Raw genomic sequence first — 16,746 nt, forward strand, 5'->3', positions numbered from 1 at the left:
AAAAGGGATACTATAAGGAAAAGATGCACACATATATTTTCTCAAAATTCTAATTTCAAAATACTTCTTTCTCTTCCTCTTAAAAAGCTGACTTGGACGTCAGAGTAATAACACCAAGAACTTTCCTAGGGGTGTAAATGAGTCAAGCCGCTCGTGAGCTATTCGAAGCTCGATTCGATAAAAGCTCGTTTAAACTCATTAAGATAAACAAACCAAGCTCAAGCTTTACAATATTCGGCTCGTTAGCTCATGAACATGTTCGTTAAGCTCCATAATCAACTTTTAAATAAAAAAATAATAGTTTTGATATTGGATTTATAGATTTTACATTCTACTTATGAAAAACATAGACAAATATATTAAATTTATTTATTTGAATAAAATTATAAATTTTAACAAGAATATTATAATTTTTTTAAAATATATAATTTAGTTTTTAATGAATATTTAAATTTATAATTTATATTTATTAAGTCCGTTTAGGCTCATAAAAGTTTGAATAAGCTCGTGAGACATGAATATATTCGTTAAATAAAGTTCGAACTCGGCTCGATTATAAACGAGTCAAACTCAAACATTCAAGAGTTCGGCTCGGCTCGGCTCGGTTCGGCTCAATTATACCCCTAAACTTTCCTGACCATCTCTCTAACCCATTATTTTCTCCAAGGCCACAAGATGATTATTTCTGTACTCTTCACTAGTCAATATCAATAACACTTCATCGATGAGTTGACTGTTCACGACCTCATGATCAACATTGTTTATAGTATGCTATATTTTTCAATGGTTTGAATGATTCTCCTTGGCATCTTAATTTGATCATCCAATGTTATTCTAGATGTGATATATTGAAACACCATGATAATTCACTTTGTCCATCGAATCTCATCTTGGTTCCCCCAAGCTAATTTGGCATGCTGTATCTAGATTTATCTTGCTACTTAATTCTCTTGCCCTTCAAATTTTTTCAAGAAAATGGATATAAGAATGAAATTGAATGGAACGAAGGTAATGATTCATTTCCCTTGTCAATTTCTTATGTTAATGGAATAGTAAAATGTAAGTGGGATAGTTTATTCAAAATTGATCTCTCTTTCCCCTTTCACAGAGATAGCTCTTAGATAATTGAAAAACTGCAAAAGGTTCCAAACGGTTGTACTATTTTACCTTTTTAAAACTATGAAATGAAAGGACTCTCTTTATTTTTTTTATTTTATAATTTAGATATTTAAGTTTTTTTTAACTGACTAATTTTAAAAATGATTAATATGATCACATAAAATTTTTTCAAACCATCAGGATAAATAAAAAAATATTCACAAAATCTCATCTAAACGGTTAGCATTCTTATATTTTCATCCACATTAGCAACGGATATCATTCTAATTTTTAAACTATATATAACATGAAAGGAGTGATTCTTAGGAATGACCATTCAATTCTAATCTATCCATCTAAATATTCCAATAAAATCATGAAATATAATTCTCATTTGATTTCCCCCCACACCCCACTGATCCTAGTTTTATTCTACTTTTAATTTCATAAAAGAAATTTAATTCTTTAAATCATAATTAATCGTCCCGTGCCTGAATCTTTTCACAATTTTTAATTTATATAACAATATTTTTCTTATTTATTTGAATAAATAATAGTCTAACATTCAACGATATAAAGTGGCACTCATGTGCGTGAGCTCTGCGAAGCCAAAAAGAAAAAAAACACACTGAGCAAGTATAATTATAAAAAAGAATTATTTAAAAAAAACTAAAATATCTTTCTTTGTCGCAACTAAAATATAAAGAAAGTAATCAAACAAGTAAATAATAAAGAGGCACAGACCCTCGTATTATTTAATTCTCAAATGAAGAAGCAAATAATACGAGGGAGATGACAAAAGAAGGAAGAGGACGAAGCCTTATTAAAGCCTTCAGCGCCATCATACGGCTACGCCAAATATGCTTCAGAGAGAAGAATACCAAAGCGATAATTCAAGGTGGTGGACCATGGCGTTTAGTCGCAACTCAAGATAATAATTATAAAATTTTATTATTATTATTATTATTATTGTTTTTATTTTACATTAATAAATATACACTACGAAGAAGAAGATAAGGCTTCGCGTAGAAGCTCATTTTAGTCCTGCAAAATCTTCACGCACTGAACGACGACAGAAGTATTCGAAAATCAAGATTAAAATAAAAATAAAAATTGGCGTAAACCTGAAAGGAGTAATTTGATGAAAAAAAAGCAGCTTTACTTGGTATTTAATTATATTTATTATGATTTGATTTGATATGAAAGTAAACAGAGCCATGTGGTCAAACGACAACGAGAAACTAAATTATGTGAGTCCGGTTTTGTCATGTGCGCTGTGCCCTTCTCCTCTTTCGATCCTTTCCTTTTCCTTTCCTTTCCTTTTCTTTCTCTATAATACATCCCTTCTCCTCTCCCTCCCTCCCCTTGCTCCCCCCTCGCTGATCAACGCCACCGCGATCCGCCCCGTGAATTTTCCTTCCTGTTCTTCTTTACGGTTTCCTTTTTTTTGTTTTTTTTTTGAATCTGTTGATGAATTTGGGTGTCTTTGATGAAGGAATTGATGGGTTTATGTGTAGGTAGATTCGTCGCAGAGTTGGCATGGCGGACGGGGAGATGACAGCGAAGGAGAGGAAGCGGAAGCGCGGAACGGAGTCTTCGTCGTCGTCGTCGGCGGCGGCGGCGGCGGCGGAGGAGGAGGAGGCCAAGTGGAGAACAGAGGGCGAGCAGAGGACTTACTCCTCCAGGCTCATCGCGGCGCTCCGCCGCGTCCGCTCATCTGCTGCGGCGCCGACGGACCGCGCGCGGAGCCGCGCGCTCCGGGAGGCGGCGGACCGGGCGCTCGCCGTCTCCGCCCGCGGCCGCACGCGGTGGAGCCGCGCCATCCTCCTCTCGGGCAAGGCTCGCTCTCTCAAGCGCAGCAGAGTGCTCCGGCCGAAGCCCCCCGCCGCCGCCTCAAAGAGCAGCAGGCCGCCGCTGGAGAAGAAGACGAGGGTCCTCGGCCGCCTGGTCCCCGGCTGCCGAAAGCTCCCGCTGCCGTCGCTCCTAGAGGAGGTCTCCGACTACATCGCAGCGCTCCAGATGCAAGTGCGCGCCATGAGCGCCATCACCGAAGTCCTCTCCGCCGCCAACGCCGCCCCCTCACCACCACCTCCTCCTCCTCCTCCCCAGACCATGTGACTGCCTTCCGATCGCAGGACCTCTCTCCCTTCCGACATTGGCGGTGTAATTTATTTGTACATTTTAATCATCCGCTTTCTTTCATCTTGTAACGAGAGATGACTCCCCATGTGCTCAGCTCCCATTATTCAACATCTCCATTGTCGTCTTCCTCCCACACCGCCACTTCTCTTTTCACTTAAAATCACATCTCGAAGCGGATTAGTAACAGGATGGATCCATGTGAATCTGACTTCGCAGCAAGGAGAGAGAACGGCACTGCACATGAAAGTTAAAGATTGGCATAATTAAAGCCCATGTGAATGAATGGGTCCTCTCTCTTTCTCTCTGCTTTTAAGCCATTAATGAGCTTTCCTCCTCCTCTAAAACAATGGAGCAGCTGTGCCATGGGGAGTATCACAAGAACCTCTTCACGACCTCTGCACTGCAATGCCCCTGCCCTTCGCCATGCCACCCTCTCAGACAGTGGCTGTGACGCCACATCATTGATTTCCCAGGTGGCCTGTCCCGGCCGTGGTGCGCTGCGTGACCTGAGCATGTGCGAGTGAATGAGGCCCACGGCGATGGGACAGGGATGGAGGAGGGGCCCTCGTGCTGGGGCCATGGGGAGCCTCTGTGCTCTGCTGTCCAACAAGGTGAGCATGTGGAGAGAGAGAGGTCGCTTTGTCCTCTTTCCTTTGCCCTGAGCCAGCCATCAGCGTTGGACCCTTGTGCCGAGCTCCTCTCAGTTGCTGCCTCTTGCTCTTGGAGGGTTTTTTGTTTTTTTACCTCCTAAAAGAATAGCATAGTCCGACTAGTTTCGATTAGTTAGATCAGCTGAAAATTGATCCTAAAATCTATCAAAAGTTTCAATGAATCAATAGATGTCCCACTAACAATTAAATCGATTGCATTCTGTACTAAATCTGCCCTAATTTATTAGGAGTTGCATTTGTAGCTGGAGAACAATCTAGAGCTCTTTGCCATGTTGTGTAGAACTAATTAGTGAAGGATGGACAACTATACTAATTTCATATGCTTACATGTTAAACCGACCGAGTTCCTCCTATAATCCGATCAGCAATCACTTGTAAGGATAAGTCGATCGGATTTATAGAGTATTGTCGGGGACTCATTCTTCACTCGACGTATCTGTTGGTATAGGTAGTACTAAAGCACTTAATTCTCACTAATCATTCTAGTATTGCATTTAAAGAAGTGATGATAGATTTCAAAGAACCACTACGATACTATATTTCAGAATCAATACCAATGATTTTAAAAATTAACACCATAACAGAGTGTGAAAATTTTAAAATCAGCCCAACTTTAGCACAGTAAAAATCCTAAAATCAATATCAGTTGATTTTTGAAGTGTTACTATTTTTCGAAATCCAATATCACATGCATGAATATGGCCTTGGCAATGGCCTCCACAGAGGACACCATCTTTTAACCAAAAATGGGAAGCATGCATGAATGGGGCATCAGAAATCCCACCGCCGCCCTATTTATGGACACGCACACATTCAACTTCGACTGATCACTTTATCTAGAGTTTGGGTGGCCTTTATTCTAAAGGTCACTCATTGTCTCTTTGAATCGTGTTGCGGGATCGAGTTGGTCTCGATGGAGTAGCTCCATGCAGTGTTTTCAAACTTGATCCGATTCGGTAGTTCGTCTGGATATTTTTTTTTCAATTGAATTGGTTATAAATTTGATTGATTTTTTAATTTATAATGGTAGGCTATAAATTAATATCATAATTTATCTTTTTTCGTATAATCTAGGAATCAATTATGAAAATCACCTGAGATAAATATAATTATCTTTTACTATAATTTACGAGATACTCTATTTGATATTGATATCATCCGAAAGCGGAGAAAAGGGATGACTCTGATATTAATTGCTTGGAGTCTTTGATTTAGCAAAAAGTGACCTTGAGCGATCTTGCATATCAAAAGGAACGTTAGTGATCAGGTCAAGGAAAAGGTCCTGACGTAAGCTCTCCCATATTTACACTTTTTCAAAATAGACCCGCAATATTTGCGTTTGGCAAAGAGGAAGCTTCTAATGTACATTTTGCACGCAGAATATTCTCTTTCCTCCGTGACATAAGACGCCAAAAAGGAATATGAGATCGTTGGATTGAGGGGCCCACCATATGTTTACATGTCAAGCCGGTCGAGTTCCTCCTGTGACCCGATCAACAATCACTTGTAAGGGCAAGTCGATCGGATTTGTAGAATATTGTTGGGGACTCGTCCCTCACTCGACCTATCTGTTAGTGCAAGTTTCACTAATAATCTAACTTTGATGTATGACAAATAAGTTAAAGTTAGATATAGTGTTTGTCTAACCTTTCTATCAAGTATGCAGGAGTTGACTGGTCTGAAGGATCTGACACCAGGTTGAAATCTAGCTAGGTCCACAGAACCCGATAGCTGGTGCGAAGTCCATATAGGTCCGCGGGACCATATATCTGGCGGGAAGTCCGATTGGGTCCGCGGGCCTGACAACCAGCCGAAATCCAATTAGGTATCCAGACCTGACAACTGCGCGGGGAAGACCTAGTGGGTCAAAGGCAAGTCAAGTGACTGCAGTTGGTAAGTGAAGGTAAGTAACTGGAGGAGAGATCCGGTGAGGACGCGTTCCCCGTTGAGGGAATTGTAGGCGTCGATCCAACTTAGATCCATTTAGGAAACCTAAGTTAAGATCTTGACTAGATCCTCCTGGTCTCGATGAGACATGATCTAATTATTACTCCTATTTGCTGAGTTGTACTAACTAACCTATTTTTGTTGCCTAGGACTAACCCTTTTTTGTAGGAAAAGGAGTTGAAAAAGAGGGTCCCAGTGCCCGGAAGGGGTTCGGGCACTCGGACCAGTCTCGTCCAAGCGGGTGCCTCGGGTGCCCTAGCGATCCAGGTGCCCAGAAGTCGGTTCAGGCACCAGGACCGTAAAATTGATCAACAAGTTGATATGGATCCTATCGACTGATTGAGCCACGTGGTCCAGGTGTCTGGAGGGGTTCCAGTCACCCGGAATGGGCATATTTAAAGGCCTTCGACCAGGAGCTTCAAAAACAACAATTACTACAATTTTCTCTCTTGTGTGCGGCTCTGAAAAAGCTCTGACAACATTGAAAGGCTGCCCCAAGTTCGAAAAACGAAGAGTTCTTCATATTTCCTTTCTGTGTTGGTAACATTATTCTTTTCAGTTCTTGTAACCAATTCCTGCAATACATTTACGAACTGATAATGGATTGTCAAACAAAAGCACTCGACGAGTGCGGGCGTTGGAATAAGAATCGTCGAAGGTTCCGAACCAAGTAAAATTTGGTTTGTTAGCATTATTTTCTTTTCTTCCACTACATACTTTAATTCACTATCAATTTTCGATGATCGCTATTCACCCCCTCTAGTGTCTTTCCGATCCTACACTATCTGTTTAGCCACTGCGTTTGATTAGACCAAGTGTTTCAGTTGTCTAATTAGACCATAGGTATGTTTGGCTAGATGGCTCAGGTGGAATAGTTGATCATGATATCCCCGAGTAATGAAAAGGACTTTACTTTGAAGGGTATCGACTCGGTTCGGAACTCCAACCATGGTCTGACGGTCGAATGAACCCTCAGTTGAGACAATTGTATGTGCTAGCCCAAAATGCTGGTACTCCTTGACTTTGATTGTCATGTCAGTCGGCCTCCTTGACTTTGTTAGATCGATTGCACGTGTGAGAAGGGGGGGGCTGAATCACGTGGTTTTCAAAAACTCATCTTTTCGGTTTTAAAATCAAAGTACTAACGTAGCGGAAAACTAAAAAGAACGAGAACACAAGAAAACACGATCGATTTTACTTGGTTTAGAGACTTCGGCGACTCCTACTCCAAGACCCAGGTCCCATGGACCTATCAATGGGTAATCCACTAAACCCCTCTTCTAGAACCCCCGTAAGAGGTAATCGAATACAAGATGAACGTAGGACAGTGTAACAACCTATACTTCCTTTTTGCAAGTATGAAAGGTAAACAGTAAATAAAAATCGTTACCAATACTATAATAGATAGGAATTTGAATAGGCTCGTGTATTACTGTCGATCTGCCGACAGCGGTCGAATGTCACGGAATAGTAGCACAACAGCAGCAAATCATAGTTGAAGTAGCAGAAGAATCGTAGAAGCTCAGTATAAAGTTGTGTCTCTAAAGCTTGCTCAACCTCTCTTTTTATAGTCCTTTGGAGGGGTCTCCAGAGCTTATCAGATCCCAAAAATTAACATCAGATGAGAAGAATTTGGCCTTATCCTTGTCGAAGACGTTACTATTCGAATATGGCTGATCAGAGGCACCTCCAACGCTCCGAGACGCCTCCAACTATTAGTTTGATACATCAATCTTCTGGAGGTCATATCTTTTGACTCCGAACTCGGAATCAAGCTCTATCTGTTCCCACACGTACAGAATTCAAAGATCTACGTTTGTCTCTACAATATAGAGTTAGAAAAATATATGCATGAATAGTTTATATAGATTTATGAGTTAGATCTTGTCTTCCCGACCAGAATCTAGTCAGTGTCTCAGTTTAGGGATCCGAAATGGACCTAAACTGGACCGACGCCTACTGGCCCCTCAAATCGGGACGCATCATCACTTAGTCACTCTCCTCTAGTGACTTACCTTAACTTACCAATTTGTCAAACATCCGGTCAGCCCATCGACCTGTCTGAACTTCATGCCAGCTATTCGGTCGGCTCGTCGACCTAGCTAGACTTCTCGTTAAATATCCGGTCAGCTAATCGACCTATCTGGACTTCATACCAGCTATCCAGTAAGCCTGTTGATATAGCTGAATTTCCTGTCAGATATTCGGTCAGCTCGTCGACCTATCTAGACTTCGCACTAGCTATCGGTCAGCACGTTAATCTAGCTGGATTTCTCGCCAGATATCTAGTCGGTCTGTTGACCTATCTGGACTTCTCCTATACACTTGGTAAAGTGGTTAGATCATAACAGCACCTAACTTAACTCATTTGTCATTCATCAAAATCTGAGTTAGACCGTTAGTGCAAACTGCACCAACAGACTTTAACCCGACTTGGGGGCCCCACCTCAATTGTCATATAAGCTATAACGAAATAGGGATCAATTCTTAACTAGTGCATGCCCTCGGAAAAAAAACACCTCATATCCTCTAGTCACTTGTCGGTCGACTATAAACTGATCCTATAATTTACCTTTCTTTACATAATTTAGAGATGTAGTGTAAGGAGCATTGAGCATTGAAGGTGTTTTCTCCTGTCATGCTTTGTCCTCTCAGGGTAATACGATGGTTAAAATGTAAAATACCGAAAATAGGTGAATATTAATAAGGGAATTTTTCGGAATTTTTGGAAATTTTTCGGGAATTTTTCGGAGCTCGTACGGACGAATTAACGGGGATAAAAACGGGGCCCGGGAAAAGCCTGTTTAGGCTACCCATTTAAGCGAGGAAATATCTATTTTTATATTTCCTTTTTCTTTTTTCTTTTTTCTTTATTTCTTCTCTTCCTCGTCGAAAACCCGCGCGCCCTCTTCCCTTCTTCTCTCACGCGCGAAGTCTTCCCGTGCCCTAACTGCCACTCAGCGGTTTCCTCCTCTCCTCCTACTTCTTCTCCCAAAATCAGACTCCGCTTTCCTCTTCTTCTCCTCTGCCGCCACTCCGATCCGGATCCGAGCTTTGCACAGAGCCACCGTCGACCGAGCCCCATCCCGATCCTCTCCTCCGCCGACGCCGAGCAGTGCTGGCCTTCTTTCCTCTTCCTCCTTCCCGAGTCGCCACCACAGCCGACACCGCACGAGCAGTGCCGATCAAGCCGACCCCTTGTGCCCTAATCACTGACGCCGACACCTTCCTCCTCTCCTCTGCCCGATGCCGACGCTGTGAGAGCCATCACCGGCCGATTCTTTGTGCCGGCACCCGAGCCCTAGACTCACTCAGCGCCGCCTTCCCTCGTGCCCTAGTTTGGTTTTCACTGTCGTGCCCTAACTCCGGCCGTTGTAGCCACCAACTTCTGATTCTTGTTGTCATCATCGAAGAAGAGGTAATGGGAACAAATTATTGCTGGAATTTAATTGTTAGTAGTGTCTTGTGATTTCTTGATCATTTCTTCTTGATCCGGTTGGTGGACAGCAACTTGATCAGGGCAGTAGGTTGTTGCTTCTGGCCAGTAGGTTTGATTTGGGGCTGTTGGAATTTGCCATGGCAATCTTGCTTTAGTTGAGGACATCAAGGAAGAGGTAAGGTCAGTAGGTTATGTCTTGAATTGGATTGTTTTGTTGATCAGTGTATTTCCTTCTTGATTGTTTAGTGCAAGTGGATTTCCAGCCACTCACCTTGTTCCAGCAGCAAACACACTCCTTGATTGTGGATCAATCATGGCTGTGAATTGAGGTAAGGGTAGGAATTTGATACGTTTTGTAGTTAGATGTTTATGTGTTAAGGGAATTAGGTTTGGATTTAATCTAATGGGTTGATTGGGGATTTAGTTCCTAACCCTAATTAACTATTAGATTTAAAAATGTAAATTGAGGATATATGATTAGGGTTTTACCCTAAATTAGTTCTAGGCATTTTATTTAGCTGTTCTTATGAAGTTAGCTAAATAAAATATTTGTATATTGTTTGGCGCAGGATTCTGATTCGAGACGGGCGTCTCGACTTTGATTTGACCAGATTGGACTTTACGATTGGAGGCGGGTACTTTTGACTTTGTCTTTGATATGCATAGTAGTGAATTTAACAAATAGCAATAATTATGTTTATTATTTTGTTTCGGTTAGTCACTACCCGCTACCTGTTACATGCTTGGTTGATTGCTTGTTTTGCATATCATGTTATTGCTTATCTGATTATACATGATTAGGGGTAGTGATATAACTATGTTTCACCATGTTCAGGACCTAGGTGTGATACCCTATCTGATCTATGTACCCTTGATATGATTTATTGACTATGGTGCACATCATGTATGTATATAGATTTGGTTCAGTATATTACCATGCTTAGTGTCATGCACCATTCGCATGATTGCATGCTGTGTGATAGATTGCTCTATTATTGTCGAGCACATCGCCAGTTTCATCACTGTTCGATGCTCCGTTGTTGATGCTCATGGGTAGCGTGACACAGTGTGGCAGCACGTCAGTTTGCTCGTTCGGTGCTCCGTTGGTCCGCTCATGGGTAGTGTGATTGCAGAGTGGTAGCACGTTGAGACCCCTCCCCGTCATCGTGTACCGGGAGATGAGAGCATTGCGCTCCCCCATTTATGATTTGGGGTAGGAGTATGTGTATACTCCGACAGCATCCCGTCCACTTGGTCACTCATCAGGAGTAGTGATGCAGAGTGCACGGTTGTCACAGCCCTACCCACTCGGTCCCACCATTGGGTGTGAGATGGCTGACTGGCGTCAGGGGTGACCATGACTGCATTGGCATCATACACATTGATGCATTTATTTCTTGTGATTGTGTTTGCTGTATTTATTTGCTGCATATTGGTTGGATGCTCATGCTTGACATGTATACAGGATTTCTATACCTATCGGACTGTTTATCCTTGTATCAGGTCCTGGTTAGTACAATATTCTCCTGTTCATTTCAGATTTGCATTTACCTTTATTACGTCAGGAGACTGTACGCATGATTAGTGCTAGATGTTACTTCCTTACTATGTATATCAGTTGTTACCCGCTGAGTGTTGGACTCACCCCCGCCTCCGTTGCTATTTCAGGTTGATGCTGTCAGGAGAGAATTCCAGTCGCTAGTCCCCTGCAGACCACGAGGATATTGTTGGTCTTTTGGTTTTCTTAATTAGATTATGCTAAACTTGTTCTGTTTGATGGTATGGACATTGTATGGATTTTGTGATGTCGATGGATTTGGTTTTGGATTTGCTTTTACTACATGCCTGCCTAGATGGCAGAAGAGGTAAGTTGGTTTTATCGTCGGATTTGAGCTTTACGAGTATAGTGGAGTAGAAATATGTTTTGAGCTTTATGGGTGTAGTTGAGTAGGGTTGTTTTCAAATCATCGTACTACTGTTCAGTTTGATTATTATTAAACTGCGTGGTTATGTCAGCCAGAGGCTGAAATTTATATAAACTGCGTGGTTGTCTGTGTTGTTTGCTTATTATTATTGTTATTATTCCAACCGCATGTGGCTGAAGTATATGGTGATATAGAAAATTTCAGATTGTCCGCCGTACAAGGGAGATGCTGCCGAAATTTCTTCGGACAATGACTCCCCCGGGGCGTGACATAAAATATGAAATGTTATCACATGAGGTTTTGAGGTCAAAATTTGATATGTCCGAATATACCTTTCTTTATATCTTAGTCATCTACACTAATAACTAATAGTAAATGAATCACTTTTTGTCATATTAAATATTGAAGGTGAACTTAATCACCTATTACTATAATTTATGAGATCTATCATAAATTTAATAATAAATTGTTTTATTAAAAAAATAAAAAAATTTAGTATAAAACAATTAGTTATTAACTATATTTAAATATTTTTAAAATAATTAATAATAGGTTTTAAAAATAATATTTAAGGGACAAATTTATTATTATTGTTGTACTAACTATCCATAGCAGCGACAACATATATATATATATATTTATACAAAATCTTAATTGCTCAGTTGCTTTTTATTGGTTTCAAAGTAATCTAGGCGGAAATCTAAACTATATCGATAATTTTAGTTAGTTTGCGAATCTAAAGTTCGACTTATCCGTTGGATTTATTGATGGGCTTGGGTCTAAGATCACAGGCGGTCGCCGCTTGAATAGGCTAAGCTCATTGTGGTCTCGCGAATCACGGTCCCTTCCTTTCCTCCCGGTATGCATCTCGATTTCTCAGCAGTTTCTTTTATTTTTTTTTATTTTTTTTTCGGTCGATCGATTTCGTCTACGTTTGCCATTTTTTTTTTGTTCCTCTCTTTCCATCACATGTCTTCTTGTGATCGAATGGTATGCCCGCGTGCTGCTGATCTTGTTTTCTTCTCTTTAAAGATGTTTTTTTGCACGAATTTCTTGTCTGATTTGGCGCATTGCGTTTTATTTTGATCTCTTAAAGTTCTTTTTTTTCCCCTCTACAGAAATTCCTTTCGGATGGGGCAACAAGACCCGATCTTTCGTCTGGAAAAGGACATTAGGTTTTCGTTCCTGTAGATGTATTTGCTGCGTTTGAGATTTTGGAACCTTCTCCACTCTGGATGTTTTTCTAGGGTTCCTTGGGAATTGACGCTGGTTGATTTTAGCTAGGGTTCTGAGTTGCATCAAATTTTTTATGCTGTTCTTAGCTGTTCGTCGTAGGTGCTAATAAGAACGTGGACTTGCATTCTGCTTTGATCGAGTATTGGTTTGCAGTTGGACTTCATAGATATGCAAGGAACAATAATAGATGAGGATGCTGTGGACTTGGAGAGTGGCATGAGTTTGGCTATGCGCGAACAGGAAGGAACAAAAGATGTGGCTTCTAGCGCAGGGCAGGGAAAGAATGCATTGTATAAGGGATCAAATGATTCGAAAGGCGAACAAGTTCCGAACAGAATGGCCATTCATGCCGAGCTTCCTGTCGCAAATGCTGAAATTTCATTGGACAGGAGGGATGGAGAAGAAAAGGAGAGTTTGTTGAAATTGGGAGCTGAGAAGGTGAAAAAGAAACGCTGTAAAAAACCTCCAAAACCTCCCCGTCCTCCAACATCTTCGCCTTTCGATGACACTGATCAGAAGTTGATTAGAGAGATATCTGAGCTCGCCATGATGAAGCGGGCTAGGATTGAGAGGATGAAAAAGATGTTGAAAAATGGCAAATCATCATCTTCTAGTGGCAACCTCTGTGCCATGATTTTTACCATTCTTTTTTGCCTCCTAATAATATTACAAGGTATATTTCCTTCTTGATTTTCATTGCCTTTGAATTATATCACAAGCCCTTGATAAGGATTAAATGATCTTCTAGTTCTGAAAGACATGTTACCATTCAATAACAAGCAATCTTTTCCAAGAATTCCTTGTCCATTTACATATTTAATGTCATTTACTTAAGATTTAGTAACTACTACGGGCAATTGTCTTACTCCTTTCCTTCTGCCACGATGACACTGCAGGAAATAAATACATTTCTAGTGTGCTACTAAGCTTGAAGTTATCTTTTTCTTTTGCACATTATTCAATCTAATTGCCTTCCCTTTTAACTTCTACTACTACTGCTGGATATTGGCAAATGCTATCATAAATCAATATTCAAAGCTGCAGTGGAAAACATGCTGTATATAACGATGTAAAAGAAGAAGAAAAAATTGATCTTCTTGATTGTTTTGATTATATTGCCGATTCTTTATGCAACAGCCAAACAGAAAATAACAAGTTGCATCATGATGATACATTTGAGCTAATATCTCTTCTACGATACTAAATCTACTGTAGAAATATACTTTCTTCTTTGATGGCACAAACATACTAATAAATTGACACTTGTGATACAAGTATCCATCAACAGCCAATCTATGAAGTAAAGGTGTATGCTTTGAATAAGGTGGGCCTCTTATTTTTGAAAGTCCATTAGTTGAGATCCTTTCCATTGTTTGTTTCAGGCTTCTGCACATGTGCAGTCCTTTTCGGATTTTTTATGGATCATGAACTTCAAGTGATCACCTCAGTGTTGATCTATAGGCCACCTTTGTAGGATGGTCCCTTAATGCCTGATCCGAGAAGTCCATTTCCAGGAGAGAGCTTGTAATTATGTTCTTGTTTCTATTATTTAACTTAAGTTGCCTACTATACCTGCTTAATAATTTGAGGCAACTTTACTATAGATAATTACGTTGGTCATTGTCAATATTGTATAGACAATGAATTAACTTTGTAATAATATTATGGAACATGGATACTAACTCCCATGTGGCTAATGAACGACTTAGTCCTCTGTACTTCATTTTGCTACAGCAGGAGCAGGACGTGGTAGAAAAGCTCATGTAAACTGATCTTCCGTTATTTATAAATGTGCTAATTGCTCGTTCCACTTCTATTGTCTCGATTGAATTGAGTAATTGTTTGCTATTTTGTTGCTGTCCATTACTGTTTGTTCATTTAAAATACTGCATCTTACGGTTCACTCGATGAGGAATTTTGTTTTGTTGTTGTTTTACTTTTGTCATTAGATGGATTTTGTTAACTTTAGGACATCTAACCAGTTGTCATATGGATTAGGCTTTTATATGATCTTAAACTCTTTAAACCATATGAAGATTGTATATACCCTGATAGCGACAATTGAAGCTAACCGAGCCTATGAAGATTTAAACTTTTTAGGCTTCTTGCTGGTTGTAAGTTGTTCACTATTTTTTTTTACTGGCAAAGACTCAAGGCCTTGAGACTATGCCTCATATGCAACATTAACGACTGATTGCAATTACCAGTATCTTCTTACTTAATCATGCAGTCACGAGTTGGCGTTCTATGCAGGAGCATTATCACGGAGCAATTCTAACATCAATCATCATGGTTCGCCTGAATCTTCTGTACAAGTTCGCGGTGGATTCATCTCTCTTCAATTTAACAAGGGTGCCTCAGTAAATGGCCTCAACGCGCCCCACTTAGCATCCCCACCGTACGCTTCTCTATCGTATTCTTACTGTTCACAATTCTCCAAGTTTTTTACTTCATACTCTCACTCTGATTCCTACTATAACTGTTCTATATTAGATAATAAGATATCGATAAAATCATCGACGGGTATTATTAGCTCTAATGATAATAACAGTCACTTTGTCATTGCAGTGATGTAGGGCCTCAGACTAACTTAATCGGGCATTAGATGGAAAGCAGAACCGGAGGATAACAGACCCTGAAGGTCTTGATCTGAGTCCTACCATCTATGCAGAAATCACTTGTAGTTCCTGCAAGGAATAGTTTTGTATGCTACTTACCCTCTTGTCACACATTTATATCCTTTTTGGCTTTGACTAAAACATATCGTCTGTATATTTACTCGTAACCGCGCTTTGTACATTCGAGTCTGTAACTCCTGGATGGCAGATTCTGTTGCACATTAGTTCGCATTGCTAAGGGTTTCGAGTTGGCATTCTTTTGGCCTTGGACAAGTGCAGTTCTTGGACTATAAATATAAGAGGATGACTCTTTTTAGCATGTATGCTCAAGTTGATAGTAATTTGTTCATCTAAGTTTATAAATCATCCATGAATATTTTGATTTAACTCTTATATTAGTAGAATGATTTGTGTGCAATGGTAATAAAATATATAGTCCGATCTTTCCTTGCACCATCCTTCATTAGTAGAATTTCATCACTAAGTTAGCCCACACTTTCTGAAATAATAAAGAATTAGATGCACAAATATGCAACTTGATCACAAGGGCTTTTTGTTTCTATAGGTGCTCAGTTAACTAGAAGATGATAGTTTTATTATAATAAAATAAAGGATTAATTTAGTTTTATTATAATAAGATAAAGGATTAATTTACTGATTTGGATTTTGTTATAAAAGGCTTAAAATTTTATTATTAAATAAATGAAAAGGACTTGAGATTATATGAAAAAAAATTACAAGTGTTATTTGTGAAAAGTTAATTGTTATTTTTGTAGAGAAAATCACTTTAAAATAATAGAAAAGTATAATCATTCTTTAAGACATGAACATTTTCGTTGTTGTTTATTGTATACAATAAGATTTTGAATATATATCTTCATATAATCAGTCTTTATAAATTATAAATATAATTATTTTATATTAGATTTTTATATTGGCTTGTACAAGTTTTTTGTCAGCAAAATACAGGGAGTTAGTTTAGAAACAAAAGTTTTTTCTTGTTGTTCCTTGTAAGATTAGAATATTTTTGATAAAATGAGGGTTTATTTCGTCGTCACGACCATTTTGACTAGCAATTTTCATAATTAGCAAGAGAAAAATAAGATCCAAGTAATGCTAATTTACTTATTTTAATAAACTTAAGTACAATTCACGCGGTAACTTAAGTACAATTCACGATTCAGAATAAATGGGGCTTAATTAGATTGGACTTTGAGGTTTGTGCAAATTTATCAAACTATGGATACTAAATAGAAAAAAAGAAAACATTTATAAGCTAAAATAGTAATATCTAAAAATCATGAGCTAGACAAGTCAAGATGCTTTGACTTTTGACCCGAGGAAAGAGGGGTCAAAATGAAATCACAATATCCACCATCTTTCATAATTAATTATGCTCCAACCAAAAAACATGTTATCTACTATAATAATATGCATTCCTTCCCGTTTAAGCAGTTAAAATTGGGAGAGACTAGATCCTCTGATTCAAAATTTTTTGAATTAAAAGAAGTCTTATTTATTGATTGGATGGATGGATTGGACCTTACCTATTAAACAAATGAGATCTAGCCTATTCAACTAATGAATAAATAAGGGATCAGGACTGATCCAAGGGTTCGGGACCAAGGATTCTTGTTCAAATTTGGGCTAATTAAAATTAAATATGATGA

General features: G+C 39.3%; 2 protein-coding genes across 8 annotated transcripts; both read left to right on the plus strand.

Annotated features, from left to right (window-relative positions):
• The first annotated feature begins 2,296 nt into the window (after positions 1-2,296).
• On the plus strand, positions 2,297-3,373 carry LOC122038775 (transcription factor bHLH148-like). Of its 4 annotated transcripts, none has more exons than XM_042598710.1 (2): positions 2,297-2,504; positions 2,616-3,373. In XM_042598710.1, exon 2 carries the CDS (start codon positions 2,638-2,640, stop codon positions 3,214-3,216), a length of 579 nt encoding a protein of 192 aa, XP_042454644.1. In that variant the 5' UTR covers positions 2,297-2,504; positions 2,616-2,637; the 3' UTR covers positions 3,217-3,373. The 4 variants fall into 4 exon arrangements, with proteins under 4 accessions (XP_042454644.1, XP_042454643.1, XP_042454645.1 ...); XM_042598709.1 differs by having other exon boundaries at positions 2,320-2,533; XM_042598711.1 differs by having other exon boundaries at positions 2,320-2,533; positions 2,620-3,373.
• An 8,535-nt stretch (positions 3,374-11,908) lies between these two features.
• On the plus strand, positions 11,909-15,399 carry LOC122038777. Of its 4 annotated transcripts, none has more exons than XM_042598712.1 (4): positions 11,909-12,081; positions 12,341-13,131; positions 14,712-14,856; positions 15,027-15,399. In XM_042598712.1, the coding sequence occupies exons 2-4, from the start codon at positions 12,627-12,629 to the stop codon at positions 15,061-15,063; spliced, it is 687 nt and encodes a 228-aa protein (XP_042454646.1). In that variant the 5' UTR covers positions 11,909-12,081; positions 12,341-12,626; the 3' UTR covers positions 15,064-15,399. The 4 variants fall into 4 exon arrangements, with proteins under 4 accessions (XP_042454646.1, XP_042454649.1, XP_042454648.1 ...); XM_042598715.1 differs by having other exon boundaries at positions 11,942-12,081; positions 12,612-13,131; XM_042598714.1 differs by having other exon boundaries at positions 11,949-12,081; positions 12,558-13,131.
• Positions 15,400-16,746: the final 1,347 nt, after the last annotated feature.

The sequence above is a fragment of the Zingiber officinale genome, chromosome 1A, assembly GCF_018446385.1.
Source record: "Zingiber officinale cultivar Zhangliang chromosome 1A, Zo_v1.1, whole genome shotgun sequence".
Taxonomy (NCBI): Eukaryota; Viridiplantae; Streptophyta; class Magnoliopsida; order Zingiberales; family Zingiberaceae; genus Zingiber; species Zingiber officinale.

Coding starts and splice junctions, on each gene's coding strand:
- LOC122038775 (XM_042598710.1), top strand. CDS start 2,638: ATGGCGGACGGGGAGATGACAGCGAAGGAGAGGAAGCGGAAGCGCGGA.
- LOC122038777 (XM_042598712.1), top strand. CDS start 12,627: ATGCAAGGAACAATAATAGATGAGGATGCTGTGGACTTGGAGAGTGGC. Junction 13,132..14,711: donor CCTCCTAATAATATTACAAG/GTATATTTCCTT, acceptor CGTTCTATGCAG/GAGCATTATCACGGAGCAAT. Junction 14,857..15,026: donor CCCCACTTAGCATCCCCACC/GTACGCTTCTCT, acceptor TTGTCATTGCAG/TGATGTAGGGCCTCAGACTA.